General features: G+C 48.7%; 1 protein-coding gene across 1 annotated transcript in view; it reads left to right on the top strand.

Moving 5' to 3' along the window:
• Positions 1–20,752, top strand: part of LOC144792285 (acyl-CoA dehydrogenase family member 11-like) — a 574,298-nt gene that overhangs the window by 102,798 nt on the left and 450,748 nt on the right. Inside the window, exon 3 of the mRNA XM_078667230.1 lies at positions 2,934–3,166. Coding sequence (XP_078523356.1) covers positions 2,934–3,166 — 233 coding nt within the window. The remainder of the gene's footprint in view (positions 1–2,933; positions 3,167–20,752) is intronic.

Here is a 20,752-nt window from a genome sequence, read left to right as displayed (position 1 = left end):
TATAAATTTGTGGGATCAAGTGTTTCAGGGAACATCGATCCCTTTCTACACCGCTTTCTCAGGTTCTTCTGTTCTATCTTTGGCCCAGCAAGGTTCTGCCCTGGGTACGATTTAAAGGCTATTTATCAGCCATTTCCGCATTTTTGTAATTGCCAGACCAGCCTTCTTTGTCCATTTTACCTGTTGTGGCTAGGTTCGTCAAAGGCTGCAACATTTGTTTCTTCCCATTCATTATGCCCCAAAGGAATTTAAACTTGTTTCGACTATTGGATGTGTGTATTTTTTGAGCTGCTGCACAATTTCCCTCTTTGGCTACTGACCATCAAAACTGCCTTTCTAGTGGCCCTAACATCGGCTTCGTTCTGCATCACTCCTCCAAAGAGGTGGAGATACTTCACTGTCTGGACCCCAAAAGAGCGTTGTCATTCTACCTTGATTGCACAAAAGTCTGGATGAACGATCAAATCTACGTTGGGCATGTAGGTACCAAGAAAGGTAAGGCTGTGCAGAAACAGACTCATGGATAGTTCTTTGCATCAAGAACTGCTACGTTAACACACTTCTGGGCACACATGTATGATCATAAGTTTTTGGTACATTTGTAGATAATGAAGTGGTCGACACCGGTGGTTTCTTATAGGGTTGATTTTTATGAGGATTGTCATGAAAATCAACCCTATAAGAAACCACCGGTGTCGACCACTTCAATATCTACAAATGTACCAAAAACTTATGATCATACATGTGTGCCCAGGACTGTGTTAATTTGTATTGAGTTATGAGCTTCTGCTCTTTCTCCTGTTTCAGGGGTTTTGGGTCTACCTCTGACCTGGCAGCACCACATACTCCTATTCCCCACACGTCCACATCGGACAAGGTTACCTGTACTGTATGAGCGCCACTTTCATGCTACCACAAAACCCATCGCAGAAATAACAAGAACTGCTACGTATTGGCCAAGAAGCAACTCCCTGAGGTCTTGCGTGCTCATTCCACCAAGAGCCAAGGCTGTGACCACTGCATGACCTGGACATCTATCAGACAGCAACAGGAGCATCTCCGCACACGTATACCAAGCACTACTGCCTGGCAATTCGCCCGTTTGGTTATGCAGGACTTCCTGGTTTAAATCCGCTCCGCAGACCTACTTCTGGTGAGGCATTGCTAGGGTATCAAATCTAAGGTAATGAATCTGCAGCTATAAATCTCTATCAGATGAACAAGTTACTTACCATTGGTATCACCTTACCTGGTAGAGACTCTCTAGGTACTGCTCATGTCATTTCCGCCACGGCCGACGCTATTGTGGAGCCGAATGACACCACATAACGGCACTGAGGGGTACTGGTCAAAAACATCCGGAATCACTCTGACCCCTGGAGAGTATTCTAAGGAATTTGCAGTTAGATAGTCTCTACCAGATAAGGCGTTATCAGTGAAAAGTAACTTGTTCAACACTGCAAATAAGGTACAATTCTAATGTCTGCCTCATAAAGGCTAGCCTGTAATTGCATTAGGCATTGCAGACCAAATAAATGTGCATCTAGGTAAGTCATAAAAGGAGCCCAAAACATAAAAATGCCATGATGGACCTGCATGGCTGGTGATTGTAAGAGTGACATTTCTAATGAACCGCAGCCTACAATCCATCAAATGGCTGCATTCATTAGATATTGGCAGCTCAAAATGGAGAACCCTCAAGCACTGTGACATTTTTTTAATACTGCTGTTGTAGAGTTACTTCATCTATCAAGACTATTCAAAAAGGATTTTAAATATGAAGAAGATACACATGATGGAAAGCACCAGTAACATGTTAGTGATTTTAAAAATGTTCACATTTGGAAGATATGTTTTCAATTAATGTTATATGTAAAACAGCAAGTGAGTGACAGTTTGTATGAATTGCTGAATACAATGTCCCTTATACAATTTAATGTTTCATTCTGCATCCATATTTGCTTCCACCTTCATGGTTGCTGTATGTGAAGAAGCTAGAGTCTACATGGATGTTGAATACCACGGGGACCTATCTGTCTTCTAAACAGCAGTAAAACACATTAGGCCAATGATGATAATTTTAGAGGATCAAAATATTACACATTTTGTTTAAGTGAAAAAAACTCATGTGAAAGGACTTTACTTTAAATCAGTAACTAAGGGGCTCGTTACGATGGCGGGCGGACATCAGTCGGCACGCCATCGCTGTGGAGCTGGGACCGGGCGCTGGTAAGGCAGCGGTCCTGCCCAGTGTATTAAGATGTGCCCGCCACTATGGTGGGCACATCCAGGCCCCTGAACATTGCGGACGGTGCTGCTGGCTGCAGTACCGTTAGCAATGCATAAATGACACGTAGTGCATTTATTTCCATGCACAACGTGGCAGGCACCATGCGGTGCCTGCCACCTTGTAAATGGAGATGTAGGGGGTACCACGGGTACCCCTCCAGTGCACATTGACCATTCCCTCTCACAGAGGGGGCCCACAACGGGCCTCAGAATCCAGCCTCCGCCAGCCTTGTAATCTGGCGGACGGTGCCTGCTAGGCACCGCCGCCATTTCACACATGCTGACCGCTCCGCCAGGCAATTATGATGATTGCCGTGGCGGAAGCGTGGAGGGCGGTCTTTGTGACAGCTGCGGTCAATGAGCGATTTTCCCCCCGCCATCCTAATGTGGCCAGGGGAAATGGGAGCCAGTTGGCGGAGGGGCCTCCACCGCCGGCCCGGTGGTGGCGGTCCCTCCGCCATCGTAATCAGCCCCGAAGTCATCTTTCCTACTGAAACACAGAATCCCAATAAATATCTTACAAATAGTTTTGTTCACCTCTGCTTCTGTTTTTTCTCAAGAGGAAAATAGGCTCCTCTCTAAACTACAATTGAAATGTTATTATCATTCCCATGCTGCTTTCTTAAATTTGTGTTTATTTTTAGATATTCTTGGAGGTGGACCAAGATCTGCAACGGTTCGGAAAACGTGTGACGCAAGAGATTGACATTTTAGGTCGTGAGTGTGAGTTGAATCTCCCTCAGCTTCAGCAGTATGACCCTTGGGGTCAGCGCGTGGATCACATTATTACCTGCCCCGCCTGGAAGAGGATGAAGGAAATTTCATCAGAAGAAGGCCTGATTGCTGAGGCCTATGAGAGGCGATATTCCAGTTGGAGGTACTGTACTTATTTTACCTTCTATCTTTATGCTCTTAAAAAGTAAGTGACAACCCTTCTCTCCTTTTCATTAAACAATGCTTTTTCAAACCACACAATAACATTCATGAGGCCATTTGTTAGTTTTCGCTATCACCATAATTCGAAAGAAGAAATTGTTACCTACAAAGTCTCTGGCGATCACTAAGTTGTTTCCTGCTACTTATTTCTATTGTGTTTTCTAGCTTAAGGCAGCTGACTATATTCCTCTTGTTTGCAAAATACATAGTATGAGTTTTGGGTTTACGGCATTCACCTTGTCTGTTTGCGTCTGCCCCGTTCATCCATTGTTTTGGACAGTATCAATCACATGGAGATAAAATGACACTGTGCATAACGCTCTGTAAACCACCTCCTCAGAAATAGATAGATTTTTTTGTCTTTTTATTGAAGAGAAACAAACGAAACATTAGCATCAGGTGATCAACGTATGACATCATTGCGGGGTTTGATTTGTCATTCGTACAGAATCATAAATTACAATATGCATAAACTTTGGGATCACGTGGAGTCCTGTGTTTCAACTTCCCTTTGTCTTGTCGGGGGTGTACACAAATCACCACGATGACTATTCCAGGCCCCCCAAATCTTCCCCCACTTCTCCGGACAACCCCTAGCCACATAGACTGCCCTTTCTCTAAACATACACCAGTCTAGATCCTTGGCCCACTTGGCAGTCCGGGGTGTCTGGCTGGCTCCCCAAAACTGAGCGATATTACGCTTCGCCACCATACATGCCAACGTCACCCACTGTTTCTGATACCCATTCAAATCCGTGGGTTCCCATACATTCAGTATACATCTCCAGGCTTCCGGCCGTATCTCCTTCCCCAGTACTTCTTTGATCACATCGTGTACCTTCACCCAATAATTCTGTATCTCTTCACAGTGCCATAGGATGTGCATGAAAGTGACCAGCTCTCCACAACCTCTCCTACAGTCTCCACTCACCGCGTGCCCCATATGTACAAGTCTAGGCCCTGTGATATATAATCTATGTAGGATCTTAAGTTGCACCAACCTAAGCCTCATCTGAACCGCAACCACTTTGGGGGAGGAGACAGCCTCCACCCAGTCCTCATCATCTAACTCCAATCCGTCTGCTCCCCACGCTGTTCTAATACTCCCCAATGGGTCATCCATATTATTTACAAGCTTCCTATATATCAGGGAGATGGTCTTTTCTGGGATGTGACCGTCTAGCACTCGGTCCTCAAGGGGAGAAGCCTTTGGAAGCTCCATGCCTCTAGGTATGCGGGCAAGAAGGGCGTGTCTAATCTGCGCGGTGCTGCAGCATCTTCTTCATTAAGGTTAGACTTTTCAAAGGTCTCTTACATTATATGGATGTTATGTAAATATGTATGATTTACTGTAATGTTCTGTTTATCAAATGCTGTCTTTATTATGAACGATAGTATAAGCAGGTTCTTCTGCATATGTGTATAGTTACATTTTAGTGCTCTATAACCTTCCGGTTGTGTGGGGGATATGTACAATTAAGGTTTGTCTCCCACCTTCCGCTAACGACAGATATGACGTTACTGCTTGCTATTCTGATTCAGGCATGTGAATCTATGAAAATACCCCAATACTGGATAAGAAAACAAGTTACTTACCTGTAACTACAGTTATCCAGTATTGGTATCTTTCATAGATTCACATGCACCCACCCTCCTCCCCGGCAGGGTAGTTCTTTATTAGGGATACATACTTCTTACTTGTGCTGGGAAAATCTGAGGAGAACTGCCTCTGTTGGGAAGGTTCTAAAGGGTGCTGTCAGCTGATTGGTTGGAACTACTTTTTAGTTCTTTTTACATAATGAGGTAAATAGGCTGCTAAGTTTTGGGCCTATAGTCTTTTCAGCCTACTACAAATAATTTTCTACGGCACTGCTATTGTATATATTATTACCGTGGGACTCCCGCCTCGACGACGGGGAATGATTCAGGCATGTGAATCTATGAAAGATACCAATACTGGATAACTGTAGTTATAGGTAAGTAACTTGTTTTCTACTCCTTACTATAAAGTGCAATTCACAGACCTGTGAGTGGAAACCTGCACCTCCACATCTCCTGTCTTTTTATGGAAAGATCTGCACACATGAAAGTTTTACTTCTTAGTAGTATATGTAGAAGGGACTGGGGGAGTACCTGGACAATGGGTAATAGTTAGTAATGAATGAGAGAAGTTTGGGAAGGAGTAAGCAAGGGTTTAGGGAGGGTTAAGGAGGGACAGACACCCACCCCCAAAAGAGTAAGTCGATTGCTATTGACATACTGCACTTCTGAAGCCAAAAAAGGACCTAAGCAGTAGTAAATGTACCAGACGGCAGTAAATCCAACATCACAGATGGCCAACCACTGGTACTGCTACACCCTCCTCTAGAAAATAATTGAGGCAGGGACTTAAAACAGAAGTCCCATAGAAAATGTTGTTAAAATATATTTAGACATATTTATAAATTGAATTTAAAGTTAGAAAACCATTATATATAAATGAAAAAATACATATTTAATTTTAAAATATTGTAATAGTTTTTTAATTTAAACAGAAATATAAATATTTTTGAGCAGGATTACATTCTGTTGATTAAATTAATTCCATGCAGAATTTGTTTGTCATTTTGAATGCATAATAAATAGGTTTAAACATTCTACTTTAGGTGGGATTTTTTTAATACATCTTTAAAAAAAGTTATTTTAATATATTTAAATTAATATAAATGTTTTTTTTTTTTTTTACAATTACATTATTTGAACAAAAATATAAATATTTTTTAACACAATAACATTCAGTTGATTAAATTAATTACATGCAGAATTTGTTTGTAATTTTGAATGTATAAGTGTAAGCCTTCTACTTTAGGTAGTATTTTTAAAAATATATCTTCAAAATAAAACTTTCATATATTTAGATTTATATATTTAAATTAATTAAATATTTAATTCAAAATTAAATTAATAGTATAGTAACATTTTGTTTATTATGTTCTACATTAAAAATACAAGATTACATTTACATTAATTTTTCACATAAAGTATTTCTATTCATTTTTGTAAAAGTTTAATAAACTTTTTTAAGTTTTCCTATACTTAACCATAGTGAGATCACCGCCCAAGTGGCTGAGAACTCCTACTTGTGAAAAGTTACTAATAGTAGCTTTATATTTGTAAATTTGGCTCTACCCCCTGTTTCTGGGGATGGAGGCATGTACGTTTATACTTTATATTAAATTTACACTCTGAAATTGTGAGTGGTCAATAATAGTACATTTACTACAAAGTATGAGAGTATGTTTAGACATGGAGATTTACTCACATGTAAATTTACCTTGGTGAATAGGACCCATAGTGTCCAAAAAAGGATTGAAGCTATCTTTGATCATTATGAGCAAAAACATAAATCGGTAGTTTGTCTTTGTGTTCCATTATTCTGTTACAGTTCTTGCATCAGTAGAATCGCCTTGAAACTCTGGCCACTTCAACATGGAAAGAAAAGTTTAAAATGCATCTTTAATGATAAACCTGCATTTACGCACACACATGCTACACAAAAACACTATTTGAAATGCAGAAGAACCCAAATCAATGCAGTTTATGTTCAATATATGGCCACTGCATGCCATTATTAAGGTAGCACAGGTCATTCATCCACACACAAGGCATACATTCAAATTGAATCTTAAAAGAGCCTATGATTCATCAAACTGTATTTGCCTATTTATGTACTGAAATGTCCCTTTGGAAAAATCTGCATTGCAAAACTGAACGTATTCTCAAAATGCTGTTGAATAAAATCAAAAGTAATCAAGTCAACCATAATCCAAGTTAGTGGACGTATGACTTAGGGAACATGGGCACGATTTGAGTCAACTAAAATTCTAGGTTTTAGAATGTATACAGAAAAATTGTCACATAGGCAGCAATAAGTCTCTTCTACAAAGATGAATATTTTGGATCAAGAACTGTATCTAGCTAAATCTCCAAAGGGTTTATTGAAATATCTTGTTTCATAAGTTCTGAGTTTTATTTGTGATATCAATGAGCATTCTTGCACCACAGAATAAACCGGTGTTCGTTTCACTAGAAGCAGACGGCAGTATTATCTTGTTCCGCTTGGTGCTTTTTGGGGTGTCTCTGGTCCCCCTTAACGTGATAGCCTGTAGGAGAAAACAAGTGAGTAACAAATGATATACCTCTTATAACCGAATATGTATATTGTCACTACTTGCACTCTCCTCTGCAAGATTTTGCCATTTGGCATTCCTCACCTCACCTAGAGGCAAAAAAAACAAGTTACTATTTTTCTGCCTGCTATACTTTGTATTAGCCAGTTGTGAAGGTTCTTTGTCCAACATGGAAGCATATTAGACCGAAGTGCTTGGCATACCAAAAAGATAGCTCAGTACTTCATGTGTCGGAATAGGCAGTGAGTAGAAAAACAATGTGTAATACATATTGGCTGGATGGCGTTTTGAATACTAAAATAAAAAAAATTGAGGCGGCATTATGAGCAGACTGTCAAGAAATATATATGATACGATTATCCTGAATCAGAATTGCAGTAAAAACACAATTGACAGCAGCTAATCACAAAAGAGCATATGATACCAGGGACACCGAGAGCAACAGTTGCCCCCGTTCCTTCTACAGAGCAGTATATTGCACATTCCTAATAAGTAGCTGAAAAAGAAAATTTGAGTTACAAACACTGCAATTCTGTCATATGGCAGCTTCCTGATTCTCCTCCTCTTTGGTATCAGAACCCAGACAGAGCAAATATGTTCGTTAAGGGGCCATATATATCTCTTGGGCGACTACGAGGGGGCATAAGATCATCACAATAATCATCAGAGTGTGTGTTGCAATATGCCTTATCGGCTAGCCACTCGGCTGCTGCTGGTAAAGGTCCCTTTATCCAGTGCATTGCAACTCTGCGCCACGCTAACAATAGGCATAATGAGGGGGGCATGGCTAGCAGCCGATGAGGAAGGTCGCAGCCTAGCGAAGCTCCCGACCCTCCGCCCGGCGATCCGCCATTAATCCTTTCTAAGACCCGGGATCCCCACACAAATCGGGTGGATCCTGAGTATTACCGGCCTGCTCCGGTGAGAACCTCGGGCTGGTGGAGCTGCTGCAGCGGCACGCTGCGGAGAGCCCGGGCCACCGACAAACAAGATGGCGGCTCCCAAATAGCCGAGCGCCGAGCGATCCCAGGGGCTCCTTCCCCGGCGCCTGACTGCACTGAGTGAGACCGGCGGGTCCCTGCAGCACGGACCGGGTCCTTCGGGCGGGCTGCCGACCCCCGCCTGCGGCGCGCCCGGTGGAAAGAGCGGCCTACAGAGAGATCCGGCGAGACCCCGCCCCACCCGGAGAACCAAAAATCCACGCCCCGGCTTTGGGGCCTGCGGTCCCGGCGGGGACGGCCCGACCGGTCACGGAGGGTGACTCTGCGGAGGACAAGGAGACGGGAAGCGGCTGGCCACTGGAATCCCGCCGGCCCGACTGCTGTGACCGTGCGGGGACGGTGGAGCTCCGCCACTGCGGAGGGTGGGGATCGGAGCCCCGGCTCGGGGGCCTGCCCTGCCCTGTTGGTGCCTGCGGCCCCATCTCTATCGCTGGCCGCTTCCTCGGGCGGCATTGACGGGGTCCGGACCACGGAGAGGAACTAATCGGCGCTTTGCTGATCCGCCGCGCCTGTCGCGGCGCCCTGGGCGGCGGCGACCCTGGGCGGCGGCGACCCTGCAGAGGCCCGGCCCCATTGAACACCTGAAACCGAGCGCCCCTGCATGTCTCGAAGGGCGGCTGGGGCCCTGACTACCAGCCTGGGAGGCGAGTTTTCCCTGTAACTGACCCTGGCTGAGAAGCGCAGTTCTCTGCGCACTATACCGGACGCAGGGAGCTCGTCGACTTCCGCCGAATACAACTGGACCTGTGCTGTGCCTGGGGCAGAGATAGAGATACTACCTTGTTCGGGGACGTACGGCGACCTTCACGGGTATGCCCGGGGACCCAACTAGCCTGCTGACCTGCATGGGGCGCGCACCCCGAGGAGAGAGACCGACTTGGGAGCGTGCCACTACTATCCACCTGTACTCAGCATTAAGCGAAGAGCCCGGCTGCTCCCATAGCGGTGGTCCCGAATTTGCAGATGGGGCCTAGGAGAAAGACTTTTGAGCCACGGGAGACCCAACGGCCGGGCTACCGGAGAGGGGGGCGGAAGAGACCCCTAGCTGACACACGGGGGGTCAGTCCGAAGCGGGAGAAGTTTACCACCGCTGCATATCCCTGGGACTCAGCTCGACGACGCAGGTGAGACATGGGAAAGCCCAGAGGCCCCAAAGGGGACGGAAGTCCTGCTTCGGAAACGCCCGAAGACCCCACGCAGCATGCAACGGACCTTCAACAAATGCAGGACAGGATCCTGGAGGCTATAGCCGCTACGAAAGATGCCCTGCACACGACATTGCGCAGGTGTCGGCTGGGCTGGGGCTCCTGCGTGCTGACCACGCGAAACTAACGGACAGAGTCAAGGAAGCGGAGACCACCCTGAAGGACATTGTGCCAGCATAGAAGTCGCTGGAAGGGAGGCTCACGGAGGCGCTGGACCGGATTCATACCCTGGAAAGGAGAGCCGAAGACGCCGAAAATCGCAGTCGGCGGAACAACGTGCGCCTCACGGGCCTTCCGGAAAAAAAAGAGGGAACGGACATGGTAAGCTACCTACACGAATGGCTGCAGTCGGTGGTGGCCCCGGAGGGCCTGTCCCCCTTCTTCACTCTGGAGCGTGCGCACCGAGTGCCGTCGAGACCTCCGAAGCCGGGCCTCCCGCCTCGCCCAGTGGTCATAAAACTGCTACATTACAAGGACAGGGACTGGCTGTTGCAGCGAGCCAGGGAAGCGGGACCGTTCCAGGTGGACAACAGTAAAGTAAAGCTGTTCCCGGACTACACGTTCGAAACCCAAAAACTGCGCGCCTCCTTCCTCTCTATCAACAAAGAGCTCCGCGCGGAAGGCATACAATACTCGCTGCTGTTCCCGGCCAGACTCCGAGTAGTGGTGGACGAGAACACCCTGTTCTTCCCGACGTCAGCAGACGCATGGGCCTGGTGGGACACCTACAAAGCTGGCACGGATGGAGCTCGGTTTCGGGTTGAAGAGGAGCGCCAGGAACATTCACTCAGGCGATCGAGACGACACAGAAGGCGCGGTCGGGGCCCCAAAGGGCCGACGGACTTCCAAACAGCGGATGAACGTAGAGCAGCACTGCAGGCGGTGAAGGAGGTGTCGGGTCAGCACTAACCCAGTCGGAGAGGGACTCGGGCTCGGAGGGCCAGGGTACGGGCTCGGACACTGAACTTTCAGAGCTGGGAGGAGCCAGAGGCCCGAAGGTCACGCCACAGACGTCGGGAGAAATCATCGAGAGCTGAACCCTCGACAAGGTACCTGGTTGAGCTGCGGGGGTTTACTGCAGTTACTGAGAACTTTGGAGCAGACCGCTGTAAGACTGAAATGTTATGGGACATGGAGTATATTGTAGGGCGGGGGGTTAGGAGACAGCACCTAAATGTTCCAGAGGTTAGTGTGCGCACCCCGAGGCCCTTACGGCCAACGTAGCATTGACTACAGGTTAGAGGATTTGTGAGCACGTTGCTCAATTGTTGGGTGCGACTCTTTTGAAGTTAAGTCCTGTTCTGGAGGAGGGGGGGCCTGGAGAGGTTGGGGAGACTCTAGGAGCAGTTTGGGGAGGGGGGGGGTCAGGGGTCGGTTGGGGAAGGGAGGGATCGGGGTCATGTCTGTGGTCAGGATGCAAACTACTAGAGGTCCACTTTACCTCCAATGGGACAATGGCTAATGTGGGTCCGTTGAAATGTGTGTCCTGGAATGTGCGGGGCTTAAATACAATGGCGAGAAGACACAAAATCCACTCGTACCTGGTTCGCAGGGGAGTGCATATAGCATTCCTACAAGAGACCCATTTAACCAAAAAAGAGGGAATTGCGCTCCAGCGTAGGTGGGGGGGCCACTTATTCTATACTGCGTACTCTGCATTTGCTAGGGGAGTGCTAATTTGGGTTAGAGCGGGAATCCCCCTCCAGGTGACTAGGCACACAGAGGACCCGGACGGGAGGTATGTGGCGGTCGAGGGACTACTTAGAGGCCGACACATAGTGCTCTGTAGCATTTATGCGCCAAATGTGGATCAAGCAACATACTTTACAAGACTCTCCGGGGTGCTTGCCAGCTACTTCACAGGTCCTGTGCTGATGGGAGGGGACTTTAACTCCGTAGAGGATGTTTCCCTAGATAGGTCGCACCCACCGCTTCACACTTCCCCTGTACACCGATTGGCGAAATGCTGGTCTGAATGGCAGAGTACATGGGACCTAACCGACTGCTGGCGCGCACAGCACCCCACTGAGCGGGATTACTCATTCTACTCTAGTCTACATGACCTACACGTACGCCTAGATTCCTTTCTGTGCTCCCCTGCGGTACTTACTGCGGTGGCCCGGACTGAATACTTAGCACGTACGTTGTCTGACCACAATCCGCTCCTCCTGACGCTGGACTGGATGACTGAACCTCCTAAAATCCCAACATGGCGACTGCAGCCGAACACATTGGATGACCCGCCCTTCCGCGCCGAGCTGGGAGAGCGGATCACCCAGTATTTTGTGGAGAACGAGGGTACCGCCTCGTCCAGGGCGGCAGAGTGGGATGCATTTAAAATAGTAGTGAGAGGACACAGTATTGGGAAATATGCAGGAGTACGCAAGACATTGGTAGAAGACCTAGAAAAGGCTGAGCGCACACTACGAGTAGTGGAACTGGACCGACCTAATCACCCTGAATTACAGGAGAAAGTGAGTGGGGCGCGGGAGGCGGTAGCAGTGGAGGTAGAGCGCCTTCGTAGCTTCGATTATAAGACATACTTAACGAAGACTCTTTCTGAAGGGGACAAAACTGGAACACTCTTGGCCTGGCTAGCGAACCCCAATTGGAATAGTCAACCGATTCTGGCCTTACAGGGAAGTGGGGGTCACACCCATACTACACAATCCGCAATACTAGACTGTTTCAGGTCATACTACGAGAGATTGTATAGAACTGAGCTAAGTGACCACACTGAAGCGCTGGATGCCTTTCTAAGCGACCTGCAGCTCCCACACCTAGAGCAAGAACAGGCTGACGCCCTGGGAAGCCCAATTGACTTGGCCGAAATAAGGGGAGCAGTGAAGCGAATGGCGCGTAATAAAACGCCGGGGATGGATGGGTTGCCCATTGAGTTCTACGGAGATACTTAGACCAACTAGCCCCGAGACTCCAGGTGATTTATAACGAGGCCAAGGAGGTGGGCAGACTCCCCCGCTCGATGAGCGAGGCCATAATGATCCCTTTATTGAAACCACGTAGAGAGAGCACGGACCCTGCATCCTATAGGCCTTTATCTATGCTAACGACTGACTACAAAATTTTGAGTACGGTGCTGGCCACCAGGCTGCTAACCCATATGCAAGATTTGGTCCATAAAGACCAATCAGGTTTTATTCCCACGAGAAACACTACACACAACATTCGTAGACTACTTAGGCTGGTGGACACTCCGCCCCTGAGGCGAGATCCCCCCTGGTATTGGCGGTCGACATAGAAAAGGCCTTTGACAGCCTAGAATGGAACTACCTATATAGAGTGATGCAAGCGTTTAGCCTATGAGAGGGATACATACGGTGGACGAAGGTGCTCTACTCCTCAGCGAGGGCAAGGGTGAGGGTCGGATCGTTAGTGTCGGACCAATACGGAGTGACTCGGGGAACCAGACAGGGGTGTGCACTTTCTCCCCTGCTGTTTGCGCTTGCAGTGTTTGCGGCTATGGCTAGAAAGGGAGATTATTACAACGGGCTTGTCCACAGAGGAGAACTCCATTACATCTCCTTATATGCGGATGACCTCCTCCTCTTTTTGGACAATGCGGATGAGGCTGTGGAGGGTGCCGAGAGGCTACTAGAGCGTTTTTGCAATATATCGGGGCTGCGGGTAAATTGGACAAAAACCTGTCTCTTCCCGCTACGGAAGGGGGAGGAAAGCCCTTCATTCCGCCCGAACCTTCGCTGGGAACCTCACTGCCTGAGCTACCTAGGGGTGCACATCTTCCATGACCCGGCAGACCTCCTAGACGGTAACGTAGGCCGCTGCATCCGTGCCTTGAGGGGTTGTATGTCCTTCTGGGCCACTTTACCCCTTTCGACAGCGGGCCGAGTTGCCCTTCTGAAAATGGTGGCTCTGCCGCGACTATTATATTTCTTCCGAACCCTTCCCGTGTGGATACCTGGAGCGACCTTCAAACACTTGAAATCACTGCTGGTGTCCTTTTTGTGGGGAACGGGCAGACGCAGGATATCACTAGCGACGCTAACCCGCCCTAAAGATGAGGGGGGGCCTGGCTGTCCCGGATTTTGAGCTCTACTACTTAGCAGCTCAGTTGCAATTCTTCACGCAGGAAGTAGCGAGAGTGTATCGTGGCCCGGCACAGGAGAGGGAGAACGGCACGCCCCGCCATGTCCTAGCATATATCACTTTGCAACAAGAACTATTTCTACGGGGGCTCTCCGCTCGCAAAAGCTAGTCGGACCCGATCACCCATACGCTCCCGAAATCCCACTGGGCATGGTGACGGCACTCCCGCATGGCGGAGACTGGTCGGGACTGCATCTCTGGGAAGAGGCAGGGTTGCAGATGATGGGTGACCTCTACGAGGACGGGGTGTTGTCCCCATACCAGGCCTTGCAAGAGCGGTATGACCTTCCGAGGGGGGACTACCTACTGCATGCGGCGGTGGTGAGAGCCATACAGGCGCACTGGGGGGGGGGGGGGGGGGCCTGATAGAGCCTACAACATCGTTAGCGTGCCAATATACCATGATGGCGGCGGGAACATTTAAAGCCGTTACGTGCCTCTATCGCAGAATGCACACGGAAACCCTACTGCCACTTACACCACTTAAGAATAAATGGGAGGCGGACCTGCACTTAGACATCCCAGACACGACATGGTCACAGCTGGTGCGGAGAGCCAGAAAGAGCACTAGGAACGCGCGCCTCCAACTGATACACCTCTACACCTCCACAGAGCTTACCTCACCCCGAAATCACAGCGTACTTTCACGTAGCAGACGCGGCATGCCCTAGATGCAACCAAATAGCAGCTGACCTAGTCCATATGTTAAGGCGTTGTCCCTGTTTGCAAGAGTATTGGACGGAAATTGAAGAGACCCTGAACGCAGTCACAGAAAGGGAATTGCATTATGACAGCGCGGTCACTATTTTACATTGGTTCCCTCACACGAAGAAGACCAAACTGTCGAGTAAGTTCATAGACATGGGCTTACTCATAGCGAAGAGAGAGCTGACCAAGGGATGGAAATCAAAAATGGGGCCGACACATAGGAGGTGGCTGAATGAATTCCTGAAATGGGCGACTGCGGAGAGCACGATACGTTACCAAATGGCTCGCCGTAGTTCAGACGACAAGGCGCAAGAAGCAGCAATGGCGTGGGAAATGCTAGTGCAGGCACTAAGGGATAGCGCAATGGAAGAAGTAGGAGAGGGGGAGACCCAAGACGCGACAACCCCAGCAGTGATGGTCACGCCCGCAGCACTTCTGCAGGACGCACACACACAGTAAAACGCAATAACTCCGTAGTCCCACGACTTAGGCACACATGATTGCACCGAGCACAGACGCAGACACCGGGAGGGGAGGGATGGGAGGGGGGTTCATTGTTGGGGGTTCCCGCAGTGGACCAAGTACGTCTTTATTGGACCATCAGTGCGACACAACACATTAAACGGTTAAAAGCAGAGGGTAGAGAACCTTAAATGTTGACAGGAGTGGCGGGCTCGGCCCGAAGTGAGTACTGTATTGTGAATTGACGCCGCCCTGCCTCCGGGATGAGGGCTAAATGGCTGTGTCCAACACAACTGGAAAGCACTCGGTGAACGTTTACTCTGTACTGGATGATCCTCAATGTGGCACTGTATGTTATACATAACCCTGCAATAAAAATTGTTTTACAAAAAAAAAAAAACAATAGGCATAATGCCACTAATTTCCGATAAGACTTCGGACCATCACAATCCTATCCTAGTAGTGCCAGCAAAGGAGAGCATGCTAGTACCTAACCCATGATATCTCCCAAGATTTTAAATATCGTAATCCAAAAGTGGTATACACATGCGCAATACCATGACGCGTGAGCAAAACCAGCATCATCCACACCACAGCAAGGACATTAAAAATCTTCTTTCAAACCGTATCGAAACAGTCGAATCAGAGTATATTATACACGATTAAGAAATGTTCATGGCATATGAGCTGCAGATTACACACTATGCATAGATGGCCACCTAGTGTTGGGCCCGGATGTTTGCAGTTTGTTTTGTTGTAGAAAAGTCTTTCGGAGTCACGGGATAGGTGACTCCTCCTTAGGATGATACTGTGCATGGGCATCGGCTCCATCCCCAGATTGTTTTTTTCCTCCACCGGGCTCGGATGTGTTTCTAGCGCTCCGTGTTTGAACCGATTTCCTTCGGCGCGCAATCCTCACCAAACTACAAAACTTAGTTTCAAACGCTTTCCAGTCAACGCTAATCTTCAAACATCAAGAATCTCGATTCCGATCGTCGTCGACGGCCTTCGGGCCTACCTAGGCCGCAACTCCAGCTCATGGAAAGGACGCCATTTAAGAAGTGTCCTCAATGTGGGTCGAAGTTTCCCCACACCGACCTGCATGAGGTGTGCAACCTCTGTCTCTCTCCGGAGCACGAGGCGAAAGACAGTTCAGCTTGTGCCTCTTTCCACTCCAAAAAGACTATCCGTGAGCGAAGAGCGAGGAGAACAATAGCTCAACGATCTTCAGCTCCGATTCCGGACGACCTCTTCGAGGAGGGCGTCAATGTCCCTGAACAGCACGACGTCGACAGCAGCTCCGAAGATGACGATTCCGAAGTCGAGGACATCACTCCAGCGCAGCGGGTCGTAAGTAAGACCGTCGACCCCGACCCCTCCTCGACACAGAAGGCCCCGGTCACACCCTCGCCCTCCAGCTCGGGTGCACACCGGCAAACTGCTTCTACTGCCCCACCTTCGGGCCCGGCTAAGAAGCTAACCAAGCCTTCAGGCGACTTCAGCTCGATTCGACCTTCACACGGTGCCGGCGCACACACACCGGCACCGAAAAAGACAACGGCCCCAACATCCAAGCCATCGGCACTGAAGAACACCACTACTCCTTCGGCACCGAAAACCAGGCCGCAACTAAGCAAGCCCGCTTCGGATTCCAATACTCCACTGGAACCGAAAAAAATCATCGGATTTGAAAAAGTAATCGGATCCAAAAACAATACCGGAACCGAGGAAAGCTTCGGAGCCGAAAACGACGGCTGCCTCCCCAGTGAAAGACATTGCTAAAAAGCCAAAACAAGCCGCCTCGGTGCACAAGACTTCCTCCGCACCGAAAGATCCATCCCCTGTAGTGGATTTATCCTACCCAGACCCGGCTCAAAAGACTTTGACCAAGGACCTAGTCACTGGACACCTAGTTTTGGCTCCAAAGAAGCGACCACTGAACACACCAGCTTCAGCTCCGCATTCCAAGAAGTAGGACATGGCTACCTCGCCCTTAAGACTGCCATCCCCTTCTCTTTCATCTGTACCATCACCACCACCACAGCATTCACCAGCATCCCCTATCACACCACACAGGGATGATAGCTCTGATGACATGGGGGGTAACACACCTGATCCAATAACTCCCACAGGATCCCCAGACCCCTGGGACAATTATACTACCCCAGATGTCCCTAATGTCCCTCAGGATTACATTTATCCCTCAAGGCCTTCCCCACCAGAAGACACTATTGGGTTTAACGAATTAATTCACAGGGCTGCACATTATCATGGTGTAGACATTCATACAGACCCTACTGAAGAAGACTTCCTTATGGATACATTTGATAATGCACAAAGGTCGTCCTCCATCTTGCCCATGCTTAAAGGAGTTCTCAAGCATGCTCCCGAAGTCTTCAAGGACCCAGTCAGAACTCGGATCATTAACCCTCGGATAGAGAAAAAATATAAGGCTGCTCCATCTGACCCAGCTTATATTAAAGGGCCAGTACCACTAGACTCTCTGGTAGTTTCCAACACACGCAAAAGGGCAAATTCCCAAACGTCGGGTGAGGCTGCACCATCAGATAAAGAGTCTAAGCTACTTGACGCATCAGGCAAAAGAACAGCGTCTCAAGCAGCAAACATGTGGCGTATCGCCAATACACAGGCAGTGCTTGCCAGATATGACAGGGCACATTACAATGAGCTAGTCACTAATGAGGCACCTCTGTTGGATTCCACTCAGCCCAAGCACTGCAGAAACGAAGCATGCACCAGTCCCAGTCCCCTGCCCACTGGCCACTCACAAGATAACCACTATGAGTAAGCCAATGAACCTGAAAAGAGGGTGGTATTAGAGGACACACCAGGTCTTCCACCCTTAGATAACGATAGGACACAGCTCCCTCCTCCACGCTTCTGCACCTATATTAAACAGAAAAACAACACAACCCTCATAAGTAAAAGCTACACACTGCACTGTCCCAATACCAGTGACCGTGTCCTGCCACAACATTCACACGTTCTCTTACCAGTGGGCAGCGCAGGCTTTGCTTCGTGAAGGCACTGGGCACAGAAGAACAGTAGGCAATTCAAGACAGTAACTCTTGAATCGACAGGCCAATCAGGAGCTCATTCATAATATGTCCTTCGTTTTTTGAAAATCGTTATACGTGTAAAAAGGGGAAAAAGGACTGAGACAAACTATGTCTGATACCAAAAAAAAACCTTCGGTTTTTGAAATAGGGGAACAGGGACTGATGGCAGGGACTCGGGAACACCGAGAATCCCAGCGTTCGAGAACTGAGCCCTTCGCGGAATGACCCGAAACGTCACTTCCGCCCAAAACGATGTGGAACGGTGTCTAAGCGAAGACGCGCTGGAGAAAACCCACACGCTAGGAAAACTCCTAGCGTTCCACACTAACACAAGGGCACATAACTAACAACAATACCTGGCGAACGGGAGCCCCCGAACACCAATAATGAACGCTGGGAAAAGAACAAGGGAGGGAAAGGAAACACGAAAAACGGGACGGGGAACTGACTAACTACGGAAGGAAACGGAGACACAAACAGGGGAGGCAATGGCAAGGACAAAAACTCTTCTCACGAGCCCGTGAGAAAGGAGGGGGTAATAAATATCCAGAACAACAGGTAAGCTTCCAGCCAGCAAACAGCAATCAGGAGAGCAGGATACCAGAATTCATACAATGGCAATATCAAGCAAGGAGACAAAGGTAGGACCAACCTTTATCCCACTGCCCACAGGTCATGTGATGTCAGTACATGGTCACAAAGAGAGGACTAGCCCCAGACCCTAACAGTACCCCCCCCCCCCAACAATCTTCCCTACCGGGCGGGGTTTCAAGGGATGTTGCCTATGGAACAAACGAACCAGACGTGGTGCATGCACCCCCCCTGCAGGCTCCCAAGTCCTGTCCTCCCGTGTGTATCCCTTCCAATCCACCAGATAGAAAAGGCGACCCCTGACCCGCTTGGAATCTAGGATGGCCTGAATCTCGAATTCCTCCTGTCCATCAACCACCACAGGGGGGGGAGGGGGCAACACCTGAACCGAGGGTATGTAGGGTTTCAACAATGATGTGTGAAACACGGGATGCACCCCGTACTCTTGTGGTAACCTAAGCTTCATAGCCACTGGATTGATAACCTGAGTTACTGGAAAAGGACCCACAAACCGTGGCTGCAATTTGCGTGACCCCTGTAGTCTCAGATTACGAGACGCCAACCACACTAGATCCCCCACCTTATATGAGGGAGCCGGGACCCGATGTTTATCCGCCTGTATTTTCATAGCAGCCTTGGCTTCATACAAACTGTCCCTGGCCAAACCCCAGATGACCCTCAATCGCCCACACACATCATCAATGGCTGGCACGCGTCCCGTGGGTTGTATAGCCACTGCCCTAGGATGGTATCCAAGTGAACAATAGAAAGGAGTCATACCCAGAGCGGAATGCAAACTGTTGTTATAGGCAAACTCCGCTATGGGTAGAGCAGTCATCCAATCGCAGGACAAAGAAGCAACCAGACACCTCAGATATTGCTCCATTGTCTGATTGGTTCGCTCGGTCTGACCATCAGACTGAGGATGGTAAGCCGAAGACAGTCGCATCTCCGTCTTGAGTACCAGACACAGCTCAGTCCAGAAATGAGACACGAACTGTGCCCCCCTGTCAGATACTATCGCAGCCGGCAACCCGTGTAACCGAACAACTGAGGACAGAAAAACCACCGCCATCTCTTTTGCCGTAGGGAGTTTAGGAAGCGGGATGAAATGTGCCATCTTGGTGAATAAATCCACCACTACAAGTATGGCGGTGTAACCGGAAGCAGATGGTAAATCGGTCACAAAATCCATACTTATAGTGTGCCAAGGAGAAGGAGGTACATCCAAAGGATGCAGGAGCCCCGAGGCCTTGCAATGCAAAGGCTTGCTGATGGCACAAATAGGACGAGCCCGCACGTATTCCTGAATATCTTTGGTCATGGACTCCCACCAAAACCACCTCATACACAAATCCTTTGTTTTCCGCATCCCTGGATGCGCCACCAATGCGGAGGAATAACACCACTCCAAAACCGTGTCCCTCAAACCTCGGGGAATAAACAATTCAGTCTCGTGGTACAATAACCCCTCCTTTGCTGTCACCTGGGGCAGCGACAACCAAGCGGCCAGATCCAACTGGTTCAGCTGCTCTCTCACAAGTGCGGGAAAGTCATCCATAGTCAAAGCCCCCACTATTCTTTCCCCTCTTATCATAGGCCTGCCGTCACTCAAGGCTCCTTCCTCCACGGGATCCACATGGATCCGAGAAAGAGCATCGGATTTAATCTGCTGAGCCGCAGGTCGATAGGTGATAACAAAGTCGTATTCGTTAAAGAATAGGACCCACCGCATCTGTCGAGGCGTCAACGCTCTAGCGGAACGGAAAAATTCTAGGTTCTTTTGGTCAGTGTAGATGGTAATAACATGCCTAGCGCCCCATAAATAGTGGCGCCACTCCTCAATAGCCAATTTTACAGCCAACAATTCCCGTTCTGCCACAGTATAGTTACGTTCCGCCGGCAACAAGGATTTTGAGAAAAAGGCGATGGGGTGCATGTGACCGCTGGCTTCATCACGTTGTGATAACACCCCACCAACAGCACACATAGAAGCGTCAGTCTCAACAAAAAACGGCAGGGCAGGATCCGGATGCACCAACACAGGGGCTGTGGTGAACTGCTTCAGCAGTAATGGAAACGCACCCTGAGTCTCACTGGTCCAATCAAAGGGGACACCCTTCCTCAAGAGGCGGGTCATTGGTGCCACAATATCGGAGAAATGCGATATAAACCGCCGATAAAAA

This window comes from Lissotriton helveticus, chromosome 11 (assembly GCF_964261635.1).
Source record: "Lissotriton helveticus chromosome 11, aLisHel1.1, whole genome shotgun sequence".
In the NCBI taxonomy this organism is placed as follows: Eukaryota; Metazoa; Chordata; class Amphibia; order Caudata; family Salamandridae; genus Lissotriton; species Lissotriton helveticus.
Note: the sequence above shows the minus strand (reverse complement) of the source record. Positions and strands in the feature narration are given on the sequence as shown.